General features: G+C 33.9%; 4 protein-coding genes across 6 annotated transcripts; 1 reads left to right on the forward strand and 3 right to left on the reverse strand.

Moving 5' to 3' along the window:
• Window positions 1-2,716: 2,716 nt before the first annotated feature.
• Window positions 2,717-8,081, reverse strand: LOC107958124 (serine/threonine-protein kinase tricornered). Of its 2 annotated transcripts, none has more exons than XM_016893800.2 (12): window positions 7,169-8,081; window positions 6,758-6,932; window positions 6,518-6,601; window positions 5,840-6,081; window positions 5,372-5,603; window positions 5,086-5,250; window positions 4,874-5,005; window positions 4,450-4,563; window positions 4,086-4,133; window positions 3,893-3,971; window positions 3,541-3,597; window positions 2,717-3,100 (listed from the first exon to the last, which is right to left on the reverse strand). In XM_016893800.2, the coding sequence occupies exons 1-12, from the start codon at window positions 7,351-7,353 to the stop codon at window positions 3,003-3,005; spliced, it is 1,611 nt and encodes a 536-aa protein (XP_016749289.1). In that variant the 5' UTR covers window positions 7,354-8,081; the 3' UTR covers window positions 2,717-3,002. The 2 variants fall into 2 exon arrangements, with proteins under 2 accessions (XP_016749289.1, XP_040969815.1); XM_041113881.1 differs by having other exon boundaries at window positions 6,758-7,055; window positions 7,169-7,309.
• Window positions 8,082-8,757: 676 nt separating this feature from the next.
• On the reverse strand, window positions 8,758-10,575 carry LOC107960724 (glutamate receptor 2.9-like). Its single transcript, XM_041111894.1, has 4 exons — window positions 10,566-10,575; window positions 10,191-10,306; window positions 9,803-10,100; window positions 8,758-9,717 (listed from the first exon to the last, which is right to left on the reverse strand). Exons 1-4 carry the CDS (start codon window positions 10,573-10,575, stop codon window positions 9,260-9,262), a joined length of 882 nt encoding a protein of 293 aa, XP_040967828.1. The 3' UTR covers window positions 8,758-9,259.
• A 312-nt stretch (window positions 10,576-10,887) lies between these two features.
• Window positions 10,888-13,125, reverse strand: LOC121229461 (glutamate receptor 2.5-like). 2 transcript variants are annotated; one of them, XM_041113882.1, is made up of 2 exons: window positions 12,716-13,125; window positions 10,888-12,071 (listed from the first exon to the last, which is right to left on the reverse strand). In XM_041113882.1, exon 2 carries the CDS (start codon window positions 11,557-11,559, stop codon window positions 10,912-10,914), a length of 648 nt encoding a protein of 215 aa, XP_040969816.1. In that variant the 5' UTR covers window positions 11,560-12,071; window positions 12,716-13,125; the 3' UTR covers window positions 10,888-10,911. Both variants share the same exon structure in this region, with proteins under 2 accessions (XP_040969816.1, XP_040969817.1).
• A 6,583-nt stretch (window positions 13,126-19,708) lies between these two features.
• Window positions 19,709-22,846, forward strand: LOC107958128 (ABSCISIC ACID-INSENSITIVE 5-like protein 5). Its single transcript, XM_016893804.2, has 5 exons — window positions 19,709-19,822; window positions 20,367-21,449; window positions 21,992-22,063; window positions 22,160-22,189; window positions 22,484-22,846. The coding sequence occupies exons 1-5, from the start codon at window positions 19,724-19,726 to the stop codon at window positions 22,556-22,558; spliced, it is 1,359 nt and encodes a 452-aa protein (XP_016749293.2). The 5' UTR covers window positions 19,709-19,723; the 3' UTR covers window positions 22,559-22,846.
• Window positions 22,847-23,097: the final 251 nt, after the last annotated feature.

Here is a 23,097-nt window from a genome sequence, read left to right on the forward strand (position 1 = left end):
CATTATGCTTATTTTAAGAAATTCCTAACCTCGTCTACATAAGCTAGTCACTTCTCCCCAGCAGGGAAGCTGCTAGCTTTTCATTAAGTTGTTCAATTTCATTCAATGTCCTTGTAACATGAAGAACAATTTCCTTCGCAGAAAACTTGTAGTTTTAATACCCAAATTCTTGCTGTTCTTGTCGAAACTGTTGTTTATGTTTTTAGCAAGTATTTGATGAACTATAAACTGATAAATATTTTACTGATGGATATGTTTTTAGATGCTTTTGCTTAGCAGAAAGAAAACATAACTTCAATAATAACTGTGGTGTGAATGAAAAATAAAAACAAAAGGAAGATCAGAAAACTGGGGTGTAAATGGAACGTGGATATTGCTTTACTTGGTTTCAAGATTGTAGAGTTGGCGAAAGATATTTTACACAAAAAAAACCTACTATTTTGCTCCTGTTTTTCCACAGTTTAGTTATTTTTTTACTATTTTCCCACTGTTTTGCTGTCATTTTACTATTATATTGCTACTATTTTGTTGATTTTATTTAGATATTATACAACTCTTGTTTTATTTTTAGACACATTTGCTTATTAAATTGTACCTATGTTAATGTTATTTAAGTAATATTTCTAGTGTTTCTAATGAATTATATTTTTAAAATTGTTTTATATAAAAAATTAATACAAACGAATCAGGTCGAACCCAAGTTTTAATATTTTTATCCGGGTCGAACTTGGACAAAAATTTAGACCTATTTTTTGGATAGGGCTATACCTATAAATTGGGCTAGAATTTTATTAGGGGCCCGACCCGACCTATGCACAACTCTTTAAATATTTATGACTTTGAAAAGAAATCCTATATCATATCTTATGTTTTTTTGTTTGTCATTCAATTTTAAACTTACCGTGAATCCGTGGAGGGTTATTTATGTTAGAAATAGAGCACAACATTTTTTAATCTCGGAGAAAATTCTGATAGTTTGTGTTGGTATAGATATATGGTGAACTTACTAATGGCAGTTCATCCTTTAAATTCATAAATTTTGGAATTTATCTGCAGAAGATGAAGAAAGCCTAATAGATATGGCTTTTTTTAAAAATCAGTGAACCTCTCAAGATATGGCATATCTAAAAGTTAGATGATCAAGAATATGACATGATTCAAACGAGGGGAAAACCATATAAAAATCATATATTACCTGGCCACTCACTGCATGATGAGGTTCTATGTCATGTCTTGGAGACATGAATTTTTCAATAGAAGAGTGTGGTTAAGTAGGATTTAATCAATAAAAACAGCATAAACCGTGGTCAGCAAGCTTGGGTGTGCTTCAAAGGATGCACACCTGCCAGAGACATCATCCATTTCAACTAGCCAATACGTGTATCATTTGCAGCTCCTGGTAGAAAGCTCTAAGGATACATCATGAGTGTGGTCATGATTTATGGAAAACACCAAGCTACTAATACTAAAGCATGACGTTTACTCTTATCTGAAAATGAGTTGCCGATGAATGTAATGTAAAATTTGGAAAGCTACTTGTCTGCTAACAGAAATCTTTCGATTATCATAAATTTCAAATTTTTATTTTGATTTAATCGGTTAAAAATTACATTTTTATTATTATAAAATTTATAATTTAATTTCAATCCTCTAAAAAAAAGAAAAATTCTAACTTCACCTCATAATGAAAATGTATTACATTATTAATCAACTTAGAATATTGAAAGTTAAAGATTAATAACAATCTCCCAACATATACATCTTAAATTCTCTTTCATTTGATTTTACTAATTTACAAGATATCTACTATATAAATAATGCTAAATCGGTAGTTTTCCATTAAGCTTTAACGTATTCTAAACTAATAACATTCGAATCAGAAATGAGAATGCCAAGGCTGTGAGTCATAACATATTTGCCAAAATTCCATTCAGGCCAAGAAATTGGAGTTGTCTCAACATTGCCAGAAAAATCCATCACTTGAATTCAGGCCGTCCATCTCCTCTCCTCTCTATTCAAGCATTTTCTCTATCTTTTTCTCTTTTTTAATAAATAAAATTGTCTTCTAATCTTCTTAAACCTGGGATATTTTTTTGCATCAGGAGAATTACGTGGCCCTACTTTTTTATTATTATCATCATCATCATCATTTTAGCAAATATTCTATATTTTTTTTATGATTATTTCAAAATTAAAATCCAAATCTATGAATCTCAAATTCCATTTTAACATCCAAATCTCAAAAAATTCAATATGATGGATTCTATAACACCTATGACCTAATAGCTATAACATCATTTCATTACAACAACTAAATTTGTTGTATAACTGATTTATCATATTTTATTTTTAACCTTTATAAAACTTTTTCATTTATACCAATTACTCTTATAAAATATGAAATATACTCTTTATTAAATTAGTTATCTATAAGAATATTTTGCCTAAAATTTTAATAAAATTAATTCAATTCTTAAGTGAAATAAAAATAATATATTTTAATTAATATATTATTTCAATAACGTTTAACTTTATATAAAACTATATTAAATTCTTTTTTTAAATTCTATTAAATCTACCATCTAATTCTCACTAATTAATATTATTAATATATTATGATTTTTTAATTTTGAAATTTTAAAATATTCAAATATTGTTGTAGATATGTTATTATTAGTGTCTAACAACCACCTATCTATATCATCTAAAATTTGGATAGACAAATGAAGCTGTTTATAAAAAAGTTTAATGTAGTATTTATTTTACAGACAAAAATGGATTCAACATAATTTTGGGTTTTAAAGCAGCAGCTTATACACAACACTTTTTTGGAGAAAGAAGACCAAAATATAGTGGTCAAGATGACTTCCTTCCACCTGACCTTATTAATGTCTTCCTTCCAAGAACCAGTTCATCACAAATTCAATCTCATATGATAGCTAGCAACCCTTTGGGCTTTGGCTTACTGAGTGTTGTTCTTCATGAGATGAAAACAAAAGGTATCAGACAGACAGACTATGTTCTGTCTGATTCAAGTTTCCTCCTGTTTCTGCATTTTGTTCACCCTCTGGTATCACTGTTTCTTGAAGATCAATCTGACCTGTTTCAATTGAAAGGAACTAATTGATTGTCAAATGAACCCTCTATTTTGCAAAGATAAAACAGTTATGTCATCATATATGGAGATGATTTTTCCATAAACAATCAATTCATAATCTGATGTTTTGCTACACAAGAGGAAAGTGGGGAGGAATCCACACACGATCGTTCCAATTTGTCCTATGCTAAACAACTATTCTAGATATTATAGACAGGTTTTAGGGCAAATGGAATTCAGATATTTTGCTTACTTAGAGAAAAGGGGAAAGAGAACAAAAACAATATAGTATACAGAACAAATCCGATCTCGTGCATAGCAAGTATGTGTGTTCTAATGCTGGATAATGAGGCATATATACGTTTTGATCAACCAGCAACCAACCATACACGAATATAATAAATCGGGTATTCTCAGTATTCTCCAATGAGAAAATATCATACCTAGCAAGGAAATAAGAGATGGGGCCTTTGAAGGGCCGCTGGCTGTCCTGTCAGTACCTGTAATGCATACCTAAATTATTAAGTCTAATCCCAAATAGTAACATGTGTGGCAACTCACGAAGTCTGTCATAAAATTCTCTGTTTGTACAGTTATCATATTCATAGCTGCTGTGCGAAAACCAGTCGCAAAAGCATTTCTGAACTGCTATCATGAAAAAAAGAAAAAGAAAAAAAGAATTGCACTGCCCGTCATCAAGTAGCTTTAGCGACACACCAACCTTATGAATCCCACGAAATAATGTTACTACATGGGAGTTACAAATCACTCCCAAGTACGTGTACAGAAGTATACCTGAACTTTCAAGTGATTTAGCGATATCTGATTTCTTAAAAGTAAATCCTATGAAATTGGTATCTTTTGATGTCAACATCTGCGCAATCAAATAAACAAAAACAAAGTAAACAATTTTCAGAATCAATTTACTAAAATAGAGTGGCGAATGCTTTCTAGGAAATAAACAAAAAATTGAGCAAAGGTGTTTTACCTTCCTCCAAGGTCCCACTTGTGGTATTGCGGAGGGAGGGATATCAATCTACGAAAAAGCAAGAAATTGCAAAATTAGTTTTACTAAAAATGTATTAGAAGTAACTTTAAAGAAAGACAAAAGGAATTCCGAACTTATATTAAAAAACATTAAGGACCAACAAGAAGGTAATCAAAATTGTTACACCACCTTTCAACCAAAACAAAAGGAAGCAGCTACCAGCCTACAAATTTCTAGACATATTAATATCCGCCATGTAAAACAGGCTTTACTGAGTTTAAATTACTCCAAGTAAGAGTTGTAAATACTTAATTGCCCCATCAAAAGGATATGAATCAGATGCATCAACATTCAGAGTACTCACTTCGGGGAACTTCTCAAAATTTTGAGTGTCCAAGTCTCCATTGACTGTTGGCTTATATGCAGCTTCAACTTCATAAAGTTTTTCCCATTGAACACCTTCGAACCATGGATGCACCTGATAAATATTCAACAAACGCTAATGATCTCAAACCAAGAAAATGAACAAATTGATCTAATACATTAAGTATTGCACAAACAGATAATGCTAATAGTTTGTCAATCTACATAATGGTGCAACTAGTTTACCAATCTACATAATTAAGATCTAGATGCAGCCTTTTGTCAGGAGAATCAGTGTGTACTTGTCGTTACTGCTAGAGTATTTTGCAACAAAACCAGGTATGAGAAACATATATGGAACTGTCTGAACTTTAATATATGACACTTATGCTAATGAACATTTATATGTCATTGAAAATACTTACCTTCAGTTCTTCTACTCCTCTGGTGCCCAGGCGTGTTTCAACATCACAGAGCAGGTGACAAATTAAATCCTTAGCCTCGGCAGATATTTTTGGTTCCTCAGGGAATTTCAAACAGGTTCTCCAATTGATTATCTATGCAAAGAGAGAAAGATTAGTATCTAGTGGACAAAGGAGGGTAACAGAATAACTTAGAATGACAAACTTGGTGCCACCTTGCGGCATGTTATCCGAGGATCATCAGAACAAAATGGAGGATAGCCAATGAGCATCTCATACATGATTGCCCCTAGAGACCACCAATCACACTCCATACCATAACCCTTCTTTAAAAGAACTTCAGGAGCCATGTAATCAAGAGTTCCAACAGTTGAATAAGCCTGCAAAAACCAGAAGTTAACTGTTACTGAATGAAAGTAACTTACCTGATTAACAAATGTAAAATCAGTAAAGTAAAAAGTTATTTGTATGTAAGTAACTGCAGATAGATAAAGATAATACCAATGCACGGCGATTTCGTTTCCATTGTTGTAGCTGTTCTTTTGGCATCAACCAAGGGGCTCTTTCAGAGCGCGACTGGACCTCAGCTTCATTAGTATATTCCATAGAAGTTAAATCTTCATCCTCCAACAATATTGTTGAATATTTTCCATCTAGAGGTTTACACAAGCCAAAATCTGAAAGCTTCAAATGCCCATTCCTATCTAGAATCAGGTTGTCCGGTTTAATGTCCCTACAAAACATCATAGAGGGTAAACATATTTAAAGACACCATTCAAGTTTCAAGCATTTTAAGTATCTAATTAACCCCGCTTTCCTCCAGGCCAAGCAGAATGTATGAAAACCTTGTGGCTAGCCATGGCTATCCTCTCACATTGACTAAAATGCACATACATTGAGGAAAATCCAGGTCCAGCCACTGAAACACTCACCTAGTAATTTTGCAAACATGTTAGCAAAATGCAATACCTATGAATATAGTTGTGTTGGTGAATTGAATGAATAGCCAAAATGCTCTCTGCTACATAGAAACGCGCAACGTCTTCAGATAGAATATCTTCTCTCATCAATAGTGTCATGATGTCACCACCAGGCAAATACTCCATAATAAGGTATAAGAAATCAGAATCTTGAAAAGAATAGAACATCTTTACAATGCACCGGCTATCAACCTCAGCAAGTAAGTTTCTCTCGGAACGAACATGCTCAACCTTGCAGAAAAAATAAAGTGAAAAGTAAAGATAACACTTTAAACTAATCTGTGGGTTTGTGTCATGATCCCAATGAATGCGTGAGAAGGTTCCAAAAAGAACTTAACCAAAGCCTGTGAAATCAAGATGTTTTTAAGATGAAGCGAGTATTTGCTAACTGCCTATGCATGGGATTGGGATTCAATAATACCATACTACCAAAACTAAAGGCGGATTTGAAAGAAAAAGAAGGCAATAACCATGCAAATATTCCTGCATTAAAGGCATCCCTAAAGAAGCTACTGGTCATGTTCAGGTATTCTAGCAATTTTTGCATTCATATGATTAAACTAGAAATTAAAACAAAAATGAAATACAAATCCTGTGATAAAAGAAATTGGCATAATCAATAAATGCAATACTATTTCGAAACTATCCATTCATTTTTATGGGTTACCTGTCCACGACTAAGCATTTCTGATTTCTTTAACTTCTTCATGGCAAAAATCTCTCCCGTACTTTTAGCACGACATAATCTAACCTGCATTTGTTACAGATATACGGTAGTAAGTGCAAAGCCATATGATTATATAGGTTAGCAATTTCTTGTTCTGCAGAATGGCAACAGGTTAAAAATTCCACTGAAAATTTGAACCAAGGATAAAGAGCATTAATGTAACAAGCCTATGAAATATACCTCTCCAAATGCACCTTTTCCAATTACAGTTAATTGTTCGAAATCATCAATTCCGATTTTACGTCTTTGTAGCCTCATGTATTCAGTTTCTCTCCTTTCCAAATTCCTCATCATCTCTTTTTGCTCCTCACTTGAAATCTGAGCTTCCTCGGCTCTCCTTTGCAGTGCTCGCCGTCTTAAAAGAGCAACAGTTAATATCCAAATAAAGCTACCTTAATTTGAATTCTCAAAAACCTTACAGCAAATTCCATCAAAGCTAACCACATCCATTGATTAACATCAAATTTTCAATAATGACCTAAAACAAATGAATTCAACTACAATAATTTGCATTTGCAAATAATAGTAAGAATGAGAATAAAGAAGCACGTGGATATTATAAATGGAACAGAAGTACGGACCAAAATTTACCTTTCTTTACGTTCTTGCAATCCTTGCAAATAGTTCTTATAATGATTCTCTATAAATTGTTTGGCGGCGGCAGCTTTTTGCCTGGTTACCGGCGAGGAAACGGAGACATCTGGATCCAAATCTACGCCTCGACCAGCTTTCAAATTCAAAGCTCCTAATCTCACCGTCCCATCTCCACCGTCCATTTTTCCTCGAAAAAGTTCTAATTGAAGGTTTTCTATTTTCACCAAATACCAACTTTCAACTTTAAATCAAAAAAATTAAGTAATAATAACCATTCCAAATACAACGGTAAAAAGCTGTTAAATGAAGCTTGTTTGGTGACACAGTATCGAGGAGAGATCTAGGAGCTGTCACTTGTTATTTGCTTGTGAAAATGACTCAAAGAAGAGCAAAAGGATTTACAAATTATTCTTTTAAAAAAATGAACCACCAAATGTTTAAGGCGTGAGCCTGTGCCTGGGCGCGCGCCAGATTTGTTTTACAGATATAAATTCACATACAGCTTTGCATTGCAAGGCTGTCTGTAACTGTTAAGATTGCTACTGCTATTGTTTCTATCTGTTCAGGCTTTTCGAAGGTTTAATTTTCCTTTTGAGACTTTATATTTGGGAGTTGAGTGTAATCAACGCCATCGTTTTCCACCTGTAAACTGAATGCCTGCTAGGAAACCTCTTCCTTTTTCTTTTAAGATTAGAGCAAAAAATTGAAAAAGAAAAAGGTGCGCGCAATTTGGTGTAGATTTTATGAACTGGCGACTGTACAGTGTCGGCGGAGATCTAACGTACGTTTTATATGTGCGCGTGAAAATACGCGTTCTGGTTTTAATATAAACGGTGGAGAAAATTGAGGAATTATTATTACGGTGTGGGCGGTGGGTGTTTTCGTGGTGTGTGGAACGTGAAAAATGAGTCCGGCAGAGAAATGAATTCGCGTGGAATGGAGGAAAAAGGAGATTGATGTTGACGCGCGTGGGTTAGGCGAGCGGAAGAAGGGGATGAATTTGGTATGATCGATATCAACTCGACATCCGACATGGTCCTGGAATGGTCTCTGACTCTGTCATGTTGTGTGCGTCAAAGTGCTTCAATTTAACAGCAACATGCCACGTGGTTTTTCTGAAAAGGCCTAATTCTACGTTTAATCACGGTAATAAAAATTATGCTTCAATTCCTCTATTTCTAATCTATTTTCAATTTCAGTAACAAAAAAAGGAAGAAGGACATTTGTAATTATGTCATCGCTCTATACTTTGTTTTTTAGGGTGAGTTTGGATTGGTTTATTTTTTAGGGTGAGTTTGGATGGGTAGTGTATTTAGTTGTGATTAGTTTAAAAACAACCATAGCGGTGAGATTAGATACTGTAGTGATATTGTAGTGTGAGACAAAAAGTAAACTAAGCACACATCATCGCAGTCAATCGCCCATTCAAACGAAGCCTTAGAAAATAATATTACTTTAAAAAAAATTGCAACTAACTATAGCTTAAGCGGAACAAAATAGCAAGTATTTATTTACAAGTTTATTAACTCAATGTAACTTTTACCTTAATATTCGGAAAGATTCTCGTATGAAAAAAGAAAAATAAATGAAATTGATTGATATTAATTACTTTTATTCACAAAAAAAGACATGGATATATATATATGTACAGTAATGTTTCTGAAATTTCCAACTAGATGTTAATTTTTGTCATTAAAATATTAGCTTGACTATTTGTTTGGCGGATGGGATTTCCCTGGAAGAACCGAAATTCGACAAATTGGGTACAATTTGTCAGAAATGTAAATGCACATGTTCGGACTCCATTTAGCTTGGCCCGTATGAATGTTGGTGTCTTCTTGCCAGGCGCACTGTAGCCACTAGGAAAGCAAAGGCCGAGATAAACAGGCCAGCGAATGGGCGAGGACCTAAGCTTGAGCTTGATCCGTCGCTCACGCCCGTAGATTGTGAACATGAGTTGTTAGAGATGAGCAAATATTCTTCTAATCGCAGCATTTCTCCATTTTTTATCACTTTTAGGATGCCTCCGAAAACTCAAATGCCAAACGAGAACCTTTCGGGAACACCTAAAGCAGACAAAAATATATTTTACAAAAGATTCATCAATGGAAAATCGACAGTATATGGAAAGTGGTAGGAATTAATTACAAAGCCAAAACCACCAAGCTTGAAGGTAGGTCCTGTCATGGTGAACCCTTTACAGTACTTGGCAAGGAAGACTTTTGCATGAGGCACAACAAAGAAAGCAGCTTGAATATCTCCATTTCTAAATGCATCCGGATAGTCATTAATGGAATCGATTTTCCTGATGTTCTTTGGCTTAAAACCCAACACATTGATCAAATACCCAACGATAAATGAATTCCCATTACATCCAACGCTTGCATTTGTTCTCAAAAGTGTGTCAATGTCTGAAACAGATGGTTGGAGGTGTGAGATTGTCAACATGGAGGTAAGACTTGCGGTGAAGCTTGCCGATATGATTAGAATTGCAAACAACCATGGTGCCAGCACAAATCTAGATAAATTGCTCCTTAATGGTTCTCCTGCATGTGATCATATATCTCAGACTTCTCTAATGAAGCTAAATGGAACATATTTAGAACTTAAATGACTTTTAACTGAGCTTACTGTGTGCAAAGAATAAAACAGTGATAGAGAACCAAAGTACTGCCCCAAACCTCGTGAGATTAGGGTTCTCCGCATGTTCAATTAGCCAAATAACAAATCCTATGAAAGTTTGCATTGCTATAGTTATCAGCCACATTCTCCTTGTAAATGTCTCCAAGAACACCCACCGTTCTTTTGACTTGTCTGGTTTTGCAGTCACTACCATAATAAGTCCGGATTCAAGGTATGGCTGTGAAAACTCTGCGTATTGATATCGATATGCCATTATTTCTGTATCTTCAACTTCTGCATCTAAGCCCTATCAAGTTTACATGAATCTATCAGTGTTCACCAAGCACAGTTGGAAGATTATAGATAGCTATAGCATGGTGAAAGGAAGAAACCTGACCTTGCTATAGACTTGTTCCACCATATCATCATATGAGCCATAAAACGGAACCAGCACGTAAGGTAATTGATAAGGAAGGCGTTTGACAACAGCTTCAAACACTTCAACTGAGAATCCTGTGACATATGAACCATTAATGCCTTGGTCGTAACTCACTTTAACGAACTGATTAAAGGCTCCCCTGGCAGGTGTTGAAAAGTCAAATAAGGTAAGTGTTGAAAAAAGTCAAAAATAGTGGGAGTTGCAATTGGCACGGAAAGAAAAAAATAGTTAGCAAGTTGTTTAAAGTTGAAAGAGATAATTGTAATTTTGGTCCCTAATTTTTTAGGCTATTTTCAAGTTAGTCCCTAAACCTCAATTATAAATAGGTCTAACCATTTCTCATTTTAACTATCCCAACCAATCTTTCTCTCTTAGTTTTCTCTCTTCTCCCATTTGAGAATTCTTAAGGAATTCTATTTGTTTGTAATATTTTGGAGATAATAAAGTTATCATCTGGTGTTAGTGCCCGAGGATGTAGGTATAATTTACCGAACCTCGTTAAAACTCTTGTGTTTTTTCTTGTCCTAATTTTCTTTCAATATTTGAGGGTATAATAGTAGTATTTAATTGTGCTATTAAATTACTATAGAAGGGATATTCTGATTAAGAAAATGCTTGGTATTTAAGAGATCCATGTAATCCACCTCTCTTCCCTGGGAATTGAACTTTGTGTGATTTTTTAGTATAATAATTTACACGCTTCCGACCCTATTGGAACAACAGCAGGAACCCCAATTTTCAGTGGCTTGTCCTCGTCAAATTCAAAAGAAGTCCATCCCTTTGGAACAGTTTGTAAGCCGCCAGGCCAATAAATCGGGCCTAATTCTTTCATGGTCATGTTGCCAAACGTAGTGTTCTCTCCTTCATGTCTGTTGGAGTTTTCCATGAACCTTAATTGTGGTGACCAAATTGCAACCTCTCTGTAGCTTTTACCTACCACATTAATGACCTGAAAGGTTGGAAGATGTTTCAATAATGTGGTATTTCTGAATCTTATTCTTCCGCTTAAACCTTCAGAGTTACTTGATAATATTTGTTTAAACAATTCTTTGGATGTGGCATTAGCTGGTGATTTGTCCATGGCTTCAGCAACTGTCGAAGCTGCATCATAAGCTCGCAGGGCATAAATACTTGGGTTCGAATACTCTTCTTCTTCAGCGTATCTTGTCCCGTAGTGCTTTCGGAATTTTGTTTTGAACCGTCTAAAAGACTTGCTAGAGTCAGATGAAACTGGTTCTGAAACCGAGCACGCCATGCATGTTATAAAGAGCTGAAGAATCAATAGAATAAAGAAGGCTGGCGATTTCATCGCCGACAATCCATACATATCATTTTTCCATCATCCCCATTTGTTTAGCCTTCTCGAAAAGCGAGATAGCGAACCGTATAGAGGACTGTACTAGAATGAAGACCCTGTTGCTATTGCTCCTCAGCTTCCTGAGCTCTTGTTTGATGGCACCATTATGTTCCGAGACAGATGATTGAGGAGGGAAAGATAAATGATGATCAATCTCTGAACCAACAACTCTAAGTGAGTCAGAAAGCAGAGTTATAACAGAATCAGTAATAAAATCATTGTTATCTTGGTAAATTACAGTCACTTTCTCCATCGGAAGTAGTTTACGATGGCAGCAATGCATTGTATGTTGACCTTGATGTCATTAGCCATTTGGAGGAAGAAGGGCAACTGGTATGTTGGTAAGATGGATGGTGAAGAAGTTAGGGATATAATAGGCATATCCCTGGTGGCCTTTTCGATTTCAGATACTAGAGTTGCTTCTGGCGGTGTAATTGTTCCGATGATTGCTTCCACTTCTTCGCTACCAATGAGCTCCAACGCTGCAATAGATGTAGTATTTAAATTGTGTTATAGCTATGGTCAAGAACTCAGTAGTATCAAAGCTCCAAATTACATCATTGCTTACATGGTATGAGACGATTGGTAAACATGTAATTGTCCTAACTTAGCGCAACAACCCCTGATGATAATCAAAAGTCACCAAACCCAAATCCATCCAAACACCAAGGTTTTGAAACACGAGTTAAAATATCGTTACAACAATTGAATTTTATTTAATTTATATTTAAATAATAAAAATAATTTAACTAAGATTGTAAATAAGAGTTATTAATTATTTTTTATTTATTTGAATTTTTAAAATATTTATGAAAAAAAAAGTTACTAAATAATAAATTAAAATCAATATAATTAAAAAACTCAAAACTTAAAATTAGTTTGAAAAAATCAAACACAATTCTGGTAATCTAACCAACAACATGTTGATCCTCACATACACCGATAATAACGTTGATAAGATGGGTAAGGTATATTTATCAGACTTATAAGTATGGTATTGGACCTATAGTTTTTGTTTTATCTTGCAAGCCCAAAATTCTCATAATCTGGCGAAACTAACCATCCCTGACGTAATTTTATGTGCTAAAGAGGAAGCAATGCAGTTTAGGATATTAAAAAGATTTACCAGAAGAAGCTGCTCGAGCTGAGCTTCCTTGTGAATCTTTGAAGCGCAAAACCAGGTGGATTGAGCAAGTTAAATGATGAAAATCCTGGACGGCCATTTCCATTGCTATTCCCTGCTTCCGTCATGTTTCATTGCGCATTCCCCCTCATCTTTGCCATTTGATTCAGCGATTGTTCTCATTATTAATAGCAAAAGCAGGAGGAAATATGAGATTCGAGACATACTGTTCAAGTCTTCGCACACCTTTTCTTTCTGAAGGAGAAAGAAAAAGGAACTCTGGGTTGTGGATATTAATCTAGCGTATTCAACGCTAGAAATAGTATTACTATTACGAAAATGACTTGAAATTGACGTTGATATGATACAAGTAAACCACACAGTTTTCTCTTCCTTTGACATTTCTGCATTACGCCAGGACTAGTATCATTTTGAATCCTTTGACTAAAAATTACAAAGCAAACATTCTTAATCAAATCCAAGTTGATACTGCTTTCATCATCCCATATAATTGCCGATTAACATATGGAACTCTTGGGGTCAACGGTACTACTTTACTTACTTCCCTCAAATGATTTATCAATTATATAAAATACCTATAAATAAAAATTCATCATTCAACAAATCCAAAATAAATAAGGAAAAAATTGTTTCATACATTAAACACTAAAATTATAAACAACAAAATCATCCTGTACAAAACATATAAGATAACATGTTTACGAAGCTTTTAGGAATTAAACCTTTTTTTTCTATTTCGTTTGTTCGTTATATAAATTATTTACTTCTTTTAGTATTTATTAATTTTTTTATTTTAAAATTTAAATTTTTTAGTTTAAAATTACTAAATTTTAAAGGTTAAAATTTTTATTATTTATTACTAAAAATTGTTAAAATATTAATATTTTTTTTAACTATTCATGCAATGAGACTAGAATTCAGTAGGGTGAGTCAATACAATCAAGTTAAAATTTTCACCAATGTAGAATTAGGTGGAATAGTGCACACTGGTCAATGCAACTAAAATCAGCGTAGAACTGACTACATTGGTATATATACAATAATTAAAGTATCATCGCCATTATTTTCCTAGTTTTAACTTTTAATTAATTTTTTTATCAAATTCAACCATTTTTCCATAAACAAAAAATATAAAATTGAAAACTACTTCCCTCAAAACTTTTAAAATTTTATTATTTCCATTTTTTTACTAATAATAATTTTTAAATAATATATAAAATTAAATTGTGGCAGATCCAATTCAATCATAATACCTTGGATTTTTAAATATAATTTTTTTAGTTATTTCTTAACTAAATTGGAAACCTATTGTTAAGTAACAAAAAATCGGAAATAATAAATTTCAAAGAAATATATTTATAATGAAGTAATGTTCAAAATTGTTTAACAAATAAGGAGAATGAGTGTGTCTAAACGTGTTATCCCTCCGATTTAAGTGGGTGTTTGGTATTTTCCCAAATTATGATTTAAATAAAATGTAATTGATGAGAATATTTGGAAACTTTTAACTAAAATTTTGGAGAAGTTACATTAACACATCTCATATATTCAACACTTTCTTAAGAATGTAATGTTACTTTATAAAGTTAGATTTGTTAAATAAAAGATAATATTCATGTATTTTAATATTTTCAATAATCTTTATTCTTAACAAATATTTGAATTAGATATTTAATAATAATAATTTTCAATAATATTTTATTAACCAATATTGAATTAATCCACCATGTATGTTTTTTTATTAAATTATGTTATTAGTCTCTATATTTTACGAAAGTTTTGGATTTAGTTTATGTACTTTTCGAATTTCAAAATTTCAATCCTCGTTAAACGATAATTATTAAATTCATTAAGTTTTGTTATTTCCAAAATCTAATGTGAAAAACATATTATCATATGTGTAATGTTATGTCAACTTGTTATTTCCACTATTAGTCATTAAAAATCTCATTAACCTATTAACGATTGTTATTTGCATTAAGACTGAAATTTTAAAATTCAAAAAATATCGAGATTTAAAATAATCCAATTGGAGAATATGAAGTAAATCTACAACTATATGTATAATACAAGACTAGTAATTACACAGAACCAAACGAACTTAATTGCTATTGATTGGGGTAGGATTAAAATTTTAAAAATTCGAAAAGTACAAAGGCTAAAATTGATCAAATTAAAGTAGAGAGACTAAATCCATAATCTCTACAAATTACAGGGACTAATAATATTATTTAACCATTATGTTCTCATGTTTTGATTGAGTCTATTACATAAATACATTCAAAAAAAATGCATATTAACTTAAAATTGTGAAGATGTACAGTTTGAAAAAAAAGAATTCATAACATTGTAGCATAAATTAAAGTATATTTATATATTGCACATATGAATTAAAATTGTATTAATACTAAATTTTGATTTCAATAAAAATATATTTTAAAAATATTTACCACACAAAAAATATATAAATATTTACTTAATGACACTATATGTGTATAACTTGTTTAAAAGAGAAAAAAAAAAAGAATATACATAGTAAAATTTACAAATTGAGAAATTAAAAAAGAGGGATTTACTTTGAAGCTTAGATACTAGAGAATGAGAGAATGATAACATGTTAATTTGCATGATTTTTGTGTTTAATTCAGTTAATTTTTAAATTTATTCCTGCTGAATTAGTGTTTTTATGTTTTAATCTTGTTAGGGATGCAATTGGGACACTAATAGTAAAAAACGAACAGAAAATGACTAAATTGAAACATAATCAATGAAATGAGGCTGAATAAAAAATGTGGTAAAAGTCAAGGACTCATCAGATTCTTTTGACTTTGTAAAAGTCAAAAATAGAAAAAATATTATTTTATTTTTTTTTTAATTTTAATTATATGTTGAAGTGGTTAAAGCCAAAATTAGTACATACCATGTATATAAATAGGGCTTTAATATACTTAGGAAAGACACCTTTAATTTTACATTTTGATTTCAATTTGGAATTGAATAGAATTATTTTCTTTTCTCAAATTTGGTGCGTAACATTGTGTTACTTCATTTCCAATTCTTTGTTCTTTCAAATTTTGTCTAAATGTCTTCCAAGTCCTTTTCTTTCCCATTTCCACAATCTTTCGTACAAATCCAATCATAGCCAACCAAAATATGATTAAATCCATGTTTCACTAAATTCCATCTTAGCTTTAGGCCGGTGTTCTTTCCAGTCGAAAATTGTGAGATACGTATCCACACTAAAAATCCTTCCAATCAGTATTTATATTTTTCCTAAGTATTGGGATTGACAACTTATCCCTTAAAGTTAACTTGATTTCAAGTCAAAATGTGCACGTTGGGTTGGAGTCGTGTTTGCTGACAGTTGGAGAAATGAGTCGGTCGTGCTGTATTCGGATCTCCAACAACAAATCAAGGAAGAAGTGATCGGGTTTAAACGACACACAGTTGAGGTCGTTAATTCGAGTTGGGTTCTTCAGAGCGCAAGGCTGCCAGAATCTTGAATCGGGAACACGTATATCTCGGTTAGATAATTGGTAATGGTTGGTTTGCAGGTTGTACCGAAACCAACTATGAGAGAAAGAATTGATGGTTAGGACGTTCTTAATTGCTATTACCAACTTATTATTTGGAGGAGAAAATTAATTTTCAAAGATCGATACAAAAATTTGGGATCCACCGAATCTAGGGCTAAGGCTTATTATCTTTGATTACAAAATTCAAATTTTATTTTCAATTTAATTTCTAATTTATTTAATTATTTATTTATGTGGTTTCAATTATTTAGTTTCTAAACATTTTAAAATTCCCCTAATTTATTTGTTTATTTTTCAGTAGGTTCGTTTGGAGTCGTGGGCTCGACCCGACTACCACTTTTTACTACTATTTAGAGTTATTTTTATTGTAGGAATTATTTTTGGTGGTTTCAATGTCCATAAGATAACAAGTAATAACTGTGTTTTTTTGTTCTCTTTTTTACTATGAATAAGTACATACCCTAATTACAAATGAAGAAAATTTATTTTTATGTGAATCACTTCCTATTATTTATCAACCCAAGGTCCAGTATTTGGCCCAAGTAAATAAACAAAACAAGAAGAAAAGCAAAATAAGCAAAAACAAAAGGCGGGCAACCTGTACCAAGAATCGTTCTCTCACGGTCTCACCATCTATGTTGTCGGCTGAGATTTACCGTTGCCAAAACACTTCATATTTTTCATATGCGTTTTTCATGTGACAACCATATACTGTATTGGATAATGAAATTTGACTGATAAAATTTTATTTTAAAGGTAGAGGGATGGAAGTTTGAGATTAGTGCCCCCTCTCCCTTTCCTCAATTCATCAGGAAACTATAGAGCACTTATTTTGGGAATGTCAAATCTCTAAATAATGGTGGTCAGCAGCAGTGTTTGCTAACTCCCCTAATTTACCAACTAGATTGGCCAGTTGGAAAAACAGGGATTTAACCTCCAATGCTTGGTTCCATAGTCCAAAAATTCCTTGGACTATGATCGTTTCTTGTATGACGTGGGAAATTTGGCTCCGATGAAATGCTTTGGCTTTTGGGGGCAATCCACAATTAATGCGATACTCGAGCTGTTGAAGGACCTGGAGAGTTCTTTGCCCTCTCAAGTCTCACCATAACACCTCTACCATCCTTTGTCCCGGTGGCTTGGAAGACCCCCTTAAGAGGATGGTACAAACTTCATAAAGATGGCTCCCGCCTAGGACAATGGAGCAACCAGAGTCGTGGGCCTTCAGGGATGGTCTCTTGATGACTAGAGACTTGAACATTAGCAACTTATACATAAAAGTAGATGCAACTACTATCATACATTTCTATGTCTAATAAAGAGAATACTTTTAATTATATCTCGTCCTGACTGTTATGACTTCTAAGACCCTTGAGTATGTTTTTAGGGAAAGCTGCCGATACTCCAGCACGATCTCCCTTAATGTATTTTAGTTTTTTTTTAAAAAACCTTTGTGTTTGACCAACAGCAGGTTAGACTGTAGAAAAGTTGATGAATTTATGCTTAGTTTTAGATAGAGATCTATTATGGGAATTTCTAGTCTGTTATCATGACATTTTATACTGTTAAATGTATGGAGGATCCTCCATGACTTTTGATACGTGTGTTTCGGAATTCTCTTGGGATTGATTTTGTGTGGGATTAGTTTTCTTATGTTTAGACATGTCGAAGTTTGCAATACGGATTGCTTTCATCACCTCTATGTAGCAGGTGGGACAACCCATTCGATATTGAGTAAATTCCCCATGTATATATGTATTTGTTAAGTTCTTTTGTGGTATAAAATTATAAAGCCCAGTAGCAAATGAAACCCCCCCCCAACAAAAAAAACGCAGGTAGTATAAGTAAGTGCCGGATGTAGTTTCTGGAAAGTATATTCCTAAAATATTAAACCATCTCTGCTAAATGGCTTTGACACACCCTTAATTCATGATACATCACTGGATTTCACCATTTGCTCTGCTACTGCTCTGTCCCTCTCAACACATAAACGCGGCCATGTGCACACACTCATGCTGCTTTGACTGCACCATGTCTTTCTTTAAAACGGAGGATATGTCAGTCAGCCTTTGCACTTAATAAACTGGCAGAGATAGTGAATTGCATATCTGTCCCATTTACTTCTTCACTATCATCATTTTAGCTCTTCCTGATTGTTTTACCATTAGGTGTTGGCATAGCAAGCTTTCACCTCAGCTAATCGCTAATCATTGCCAATTAACATATGCACCTCTCATATTCATGAAACTTTCCACTTATAGGTGAAAAGTAGAGAAACGGTTGGTCGTTTCTAATTCCGACAATGAAACAATATTTTAATGAATTGGGTAGTTCACTTTAAAGTATGGAACAAGACATCCAAGTATTCATTACCAATACAAAACCATATCTTATGTTATAAAATTCTGCTTTTCTCTTCGCTTTCTTTGCCTGCAATTTAGGTATATATATATAATAAAGAGTTTTTTGTCTTTTGCTAACATGGTATCACTCTACAATCAAACATCCTTAGTCATGTTACAGAGATAGCTGAATTAGAAAGGTATTTATTTCTTGACTAAAAATTAGGTGAATTCTTGTTTGTAGTTTCTGTTATAGGTAAATTGTTGCCACATCTTATCTCATCAATCATCATGCTTTTGCCTTTGATTTGAACTAATCAAATACAAAAATGGGATCTTCCATTGGCCACACACGAACTCAGAAGACAAGGTGCTATTTCTTAGGTAAATAACCTGTCTTTGGGTAGCTTAGTTTTATATGTTTCGTCTTTTTGGTGGCTTACTTCATACTCAATTATATGTAGAAATATGAATCTCGTCCAAGCTAAGAGCTAATAATATTTGACATCACACTTCCTTTTTTTTCTATTTTGTAAAAAAATAAAGTATGAAGAAATTATAAATAAGTAATATTTTTAATATATTAAACAATAAACAATATGTTATCCAAAAACCAAAATCAATGCTTTATAACCAAAATTTAATTTAATTAATGATTTTTAATTCATAAAATTCAACGCTTTATCACGTGTATGAAGAAGCCAGCCCGAATCTCATGTAATAAAGGAACAAATAAAAATTATTGGCTTTATCGGGGCTATGAAAAAAAAAAGAGGGGGATAAACATCACGCAAACATTGTGTTTAGACGAAAATACCCCCGGAATCCAATTCAACGCCTGCCCATTACTGTTCTTTAGCTATTTATCTCTTGTCGGCGCTATCCAACCAACAATACCACTACAATCCAAAACCAAACCAAACCAACCCAAAAGTGTTCAATCACTGCACGCAACGTGGACAGCCCAGATCGTCCCACTTTTCGACTTATGATTGGTCAGAGCTTACATCACAATCCTCCTACCCCTACTCTATTGGTCCACGTCTCCCAAATCTAGCTTCCCCACAAAAATTATTTAAAAAACCTATATATTTAATGTCTTAAAAGGGAAAATGAAAAAGACAAATCAACACTTGGCGCTTCCACGGCGCCCCAAACGCCGTCCAAAGAAGCAACCAGAAGCACAAATTATATTAAACCTAAAAAACAAGGTGAAATATATTACCTTTTTAAATTTCTCTCTCTAACTTTAGCCCTGTGTTTCTTTGTCTCTCTAGCTAGCTATAGCCCATTCTTCTCTTTGCCGTGTTCCACTTTTTTATTTCATTTAGAAAACTGGGTTTTCTTTTGAATAATTAATCGACTCATATGTAGTATCTGATTTTTTTAATTTTTGGGGGGCGTGATTGTGTGTTCTGATCTTTCAATTATTTGGCTTGTTAAATTTCTTGAGCACATTGGAATGTTAGGTGTTACTAGCACTTGCAGAACAAAAAAAGAAAGAGTTGGTCTTTACTTTCCCTTTTGTGTTTATGTTTTTTTATTGTTTTTCTTAGTTAAAGAATTCCTGTATAGATCTTGATTTTTGGGTTTTTCCTCTTTTTTTTTAACGTGTACTTCCCAAATATAGAAATATGTAAATCTTTCAAACTGCATGGGATTTATTTTATCTGTTTTATTTTCATTGAAGTAGTAGTTAAGGACTTTTATATAGCATAGTTTTTAGGATCATTTCTTTGACACTGTTTTATACAGATTTTAATGGGGACTAACATGAACTTTGGAAGTAACCCACCGCCGTCAGGTGATTGCGGCGGGAACAAACCGCCGGGCAATAACCTGTTAACTAGACAGCCGTCAATCTATTCTCTAACCTTTGATGAGTTTCAAAGCACTATGGGTGGAATAGGCAAAGATTTTGGGTCAATGAACATGGATGAATTGTTGAGGAACATTTGGAGTGCTGAAGAAATTCAAACAATGGCGTCTTCCGGTGGTGTCCTAGAGGGAAATGGAGGGTTACAAAGGCAAGGCTCTTTGACTCTGCCAAGAACACTTAGCCAGAAAACAGTTGATGAAGTCTGGAAAGATATTTCAAAGGAGTATTCATTGGGGAAAGACGGTATTGGAGGTGGAGGAGGCACTAATAATATGCCACAAAGGCAGCAAACTTTAGGAGAGATGACTTTAGAGGAGTTTTTGGTGAGGGCTGGTGTGGTAAGAGAGGATACCCAATTGGCTGGGAAGGTTAATAACGGGGGGTTCTTTGGTGGGAATAATACTGGTTTTGAAATTGGGTTTCAACAAGGTGGTAAAGGTCCAAATTTGATGGGAACTAGGATTCCTGATGGTGGTAACCAAATTGGTATTCAGGCTTCCAATTTGCATCCTAACGTTAATGGAGTTAGATCAAACCAGCACCAGTTGGCTCAGCAGCACCAACACCAACAACCAATCTTTCCTAAGCAAACAGGGGTGGGGTATGGAGCTCAGATACCTTTACAAAGTGGCGGTCAGTTGGGGAGTCCTGGAATTCGGAGTGGAATGCATGGGATTGGGGATCAGGGAATAAGTAATGGTCTGATTCAGGCAGGTGCACTGCAAGGTGGAGGCATGGGGATGGTTGGTTTAGGAACCGGATCACCTGCTAACCAGCTTTCGTCAGATGGGATTGGGAAGAGCAGTGGAGATACTTCATCAGTTTCCCCAGTTCCTTATGTGTTTAATGGAAGCATGAGGGGTAGGAAATACAGTGCAGTGGAAAAGGTTGCTGAGAGGAGGCAAAGGAGAATGATAAAGAACAGAGAATCAGCTGCAAGATCACGAGCTCGCAAGCAGGTGAATCTATTCTCTAGGTTACTCAAATTCGTTTAGCTACTCAATGAACTTCTGTTTGAAATTTTATGCTTTTCGAGTCGATTAAAACGTAACCCACATTAAATTTCCAAAGTTGAGAAATCAGAATTACCATCCCACCCAGTTTCCTCTTGTTGTGTGGCTTAATGAGTTTTATCAGTCATTGACCTTCTGCTCTTATTATCTGTGACTTGGTGCGTACCGAAACTTCATGGAATATTTATGCTGCAGTATGGTAATTTTGATAGCCATCTGACATGACATGGGAAGTTTTACTAGCTAAATAGAGCATTTGTTTAACAACATGGGAAGTTTGAAGCTGTGCATCGTATACGAACCTAAAAAAACCCTTTAATTGAGGTTGACATTCTTGACCTTATTGATTTTGGTATAACTATTATCAAGCAAAACGGTTGTATCCCATGGTGGCTTTTAACCAGTGAAATTACTGTTGTCTCAAACATGCATTGAAGTTTCTTAATTTTTTTTTTTTTTTTGGTTTTTTTTGGGGGGTTCTCTTCTAGGCTTATACAATGGAATTGGAAGCAGAAGTTGCAAAGCTAAAAGAGGAGAATCAAGAATTGCGGAAGAAACATGTATTTTACTTTTCTTTCTTTCAATGCACCCCTTATCATTTGCACACAATAGTACTTAATTCATTCTCTTATCGTCTGTACTTTGGTTGTTTGCAGGCAGAAATCATGGAAATGCAGAAAAATCAGGTGATGAAGTTGTCTTTGGCACCTCTGTTTTTATTTATATACTAACAACTTAAGTTATACCCTCCTCAAACACCATGAAGCATCGTTATTTGCATAATCTTACATTATGTACCCTACTGCACTACTTGGTTTACTTTTGAAAGCATTCTTAATTGCACAATCCACGTGAGCTGTAAACTTTTCTTCTGCCGTATTAAATATTATGACCGACCTCACTAGAAAATGTGCTTTGAACTTGGCAACCTTTGAATGTTCTATATTCTAAAATCATGCTTAAACTCTTCACTGCTATAGGTCATTGAGATGGTGGATATGCAACAAGGAGCTAAGAAGCGATGCCTACGAAGAACCCAGACCGGTCCTTGGTGAAAGTAAATCATGTTTACGAAGCAGCCTGTGATTCGTTGGTTAAAACTTAAAATTATGCGTGGCAGGTGGTTGTACATATTTAAGTGGAAAGGATGGTTGTTCCATCTTTAGGTTTGGAGTGATGAATTAGTGTTGTAGCCTGTAGAGTAGAATAAGGATCTTCCAATATTTGCAATAATTTTTTTCCTGCTCCCACAAGGATGATGGTTCATTTAGTTAACCACATCTGTAAATTTCCGAATATCCCCAACATCAATTGGAACTAATTTGAGTTTATTTCATGAAAAAGCATGGCCCATTTAGTTAATGCGATGCCCAGTACATGTTCATCAGAGGATAATGATATGAATTTTTTCATCTTGGCCTGTTGGATCGTGCTATGCTTAGGCTTTTATTCTCTTTTACTAAACCATCGGCCGTTGGCAGAAGTAACCAATGAAAATACCCAATCTCTGTTCTTTGGGCCGTTGATGGCTCAACGAAGAGAAATACATGCAATACTATTGGGGGAGGGGTGTAATTCAGCATACAGCTTAGAA

The sequence above is a fragment of the Gossypium hirsutum genome, chromosome A05 (genome assembly GCF_007990345.1).
Source record: "Gossypium hirsutum isolate 1008001.06 chromosome A05, Gossypium_hirsutum_v2.1, whole genome shotgun sequence".
NCBI lineage: Eukaryota > Viridiplantae > Streptophyta > Magnoliopsida > Malvales > Malvaceae > Gossypium > Gossypium hirsutum.

Bases quoted from the DNA above. Each gene is read 5' to 3' on its own strand.
- LOC107958124 (XM_016893800.2), bottom strand. From the start codon at position 7,353: ATGGACGGTGGAGATGGGACGGTGAGATTAGGAGCTTTGAATTTGAAA. The intron at 6,082-6,517 runs GTAACCCATAAA...TTTTTCTGCAAG, and splicing joins AAATGCTTAGTCGTGGACAG to GTTGAGCATGTTCGTTCCGA. The intron at 5,006-5,085 runs GTGGCACCAAGT...CTCTTTGCATAG, and splicing joins CTCGGATAACATGCCGCAAG to ATAATCAATTGGAGAACCTG.
- LOC107960724 (XM_041111894.1), bottom strand. The intron at 10,101-10,190 runs GTCAGGTTTCTT...TAAACTTGATAG, and splicing joins TGGAACAAGTCTATAGCAAG to GGCTTAGATGCAGAAGTTGA. The intron at 9,718-9,802 runs GTAAGCTCAGTT...GATCACATGCAG, and splicing joins TGTTTTATTCTTTGCACACA to GAGAACCATTAAGGAGCAAT.
- LOC121229461 (XM_041113882.1), bottom strand. From the start codon at position 11,559: ATGTATGGATTGTCGGCGATGAAATCGCCAGCCTTCTTTATTCTATTG.
- LOC107958128 (XM_016893804.2), top strand. From the start codon at position 19,724: ATGAAAAAGACAAATCAACACTTGGCGCTTCCACGGCGCCCCAAACGC. The intron at 21,450-21,991 runs GTGAATCTATTC...GTTCTCTTCTAG, and splicing joins GATCACGAGCTCGCAAGCAG to GCTTATACAATGGAATTGGA. The intron at 22,064-22,159 runs GTATTTTACTTT...GGTTGTTTGCAG, and splicing joins AAGAATTGCGGAAGAAACAT to GCAGAAATCATGGAAATGCA.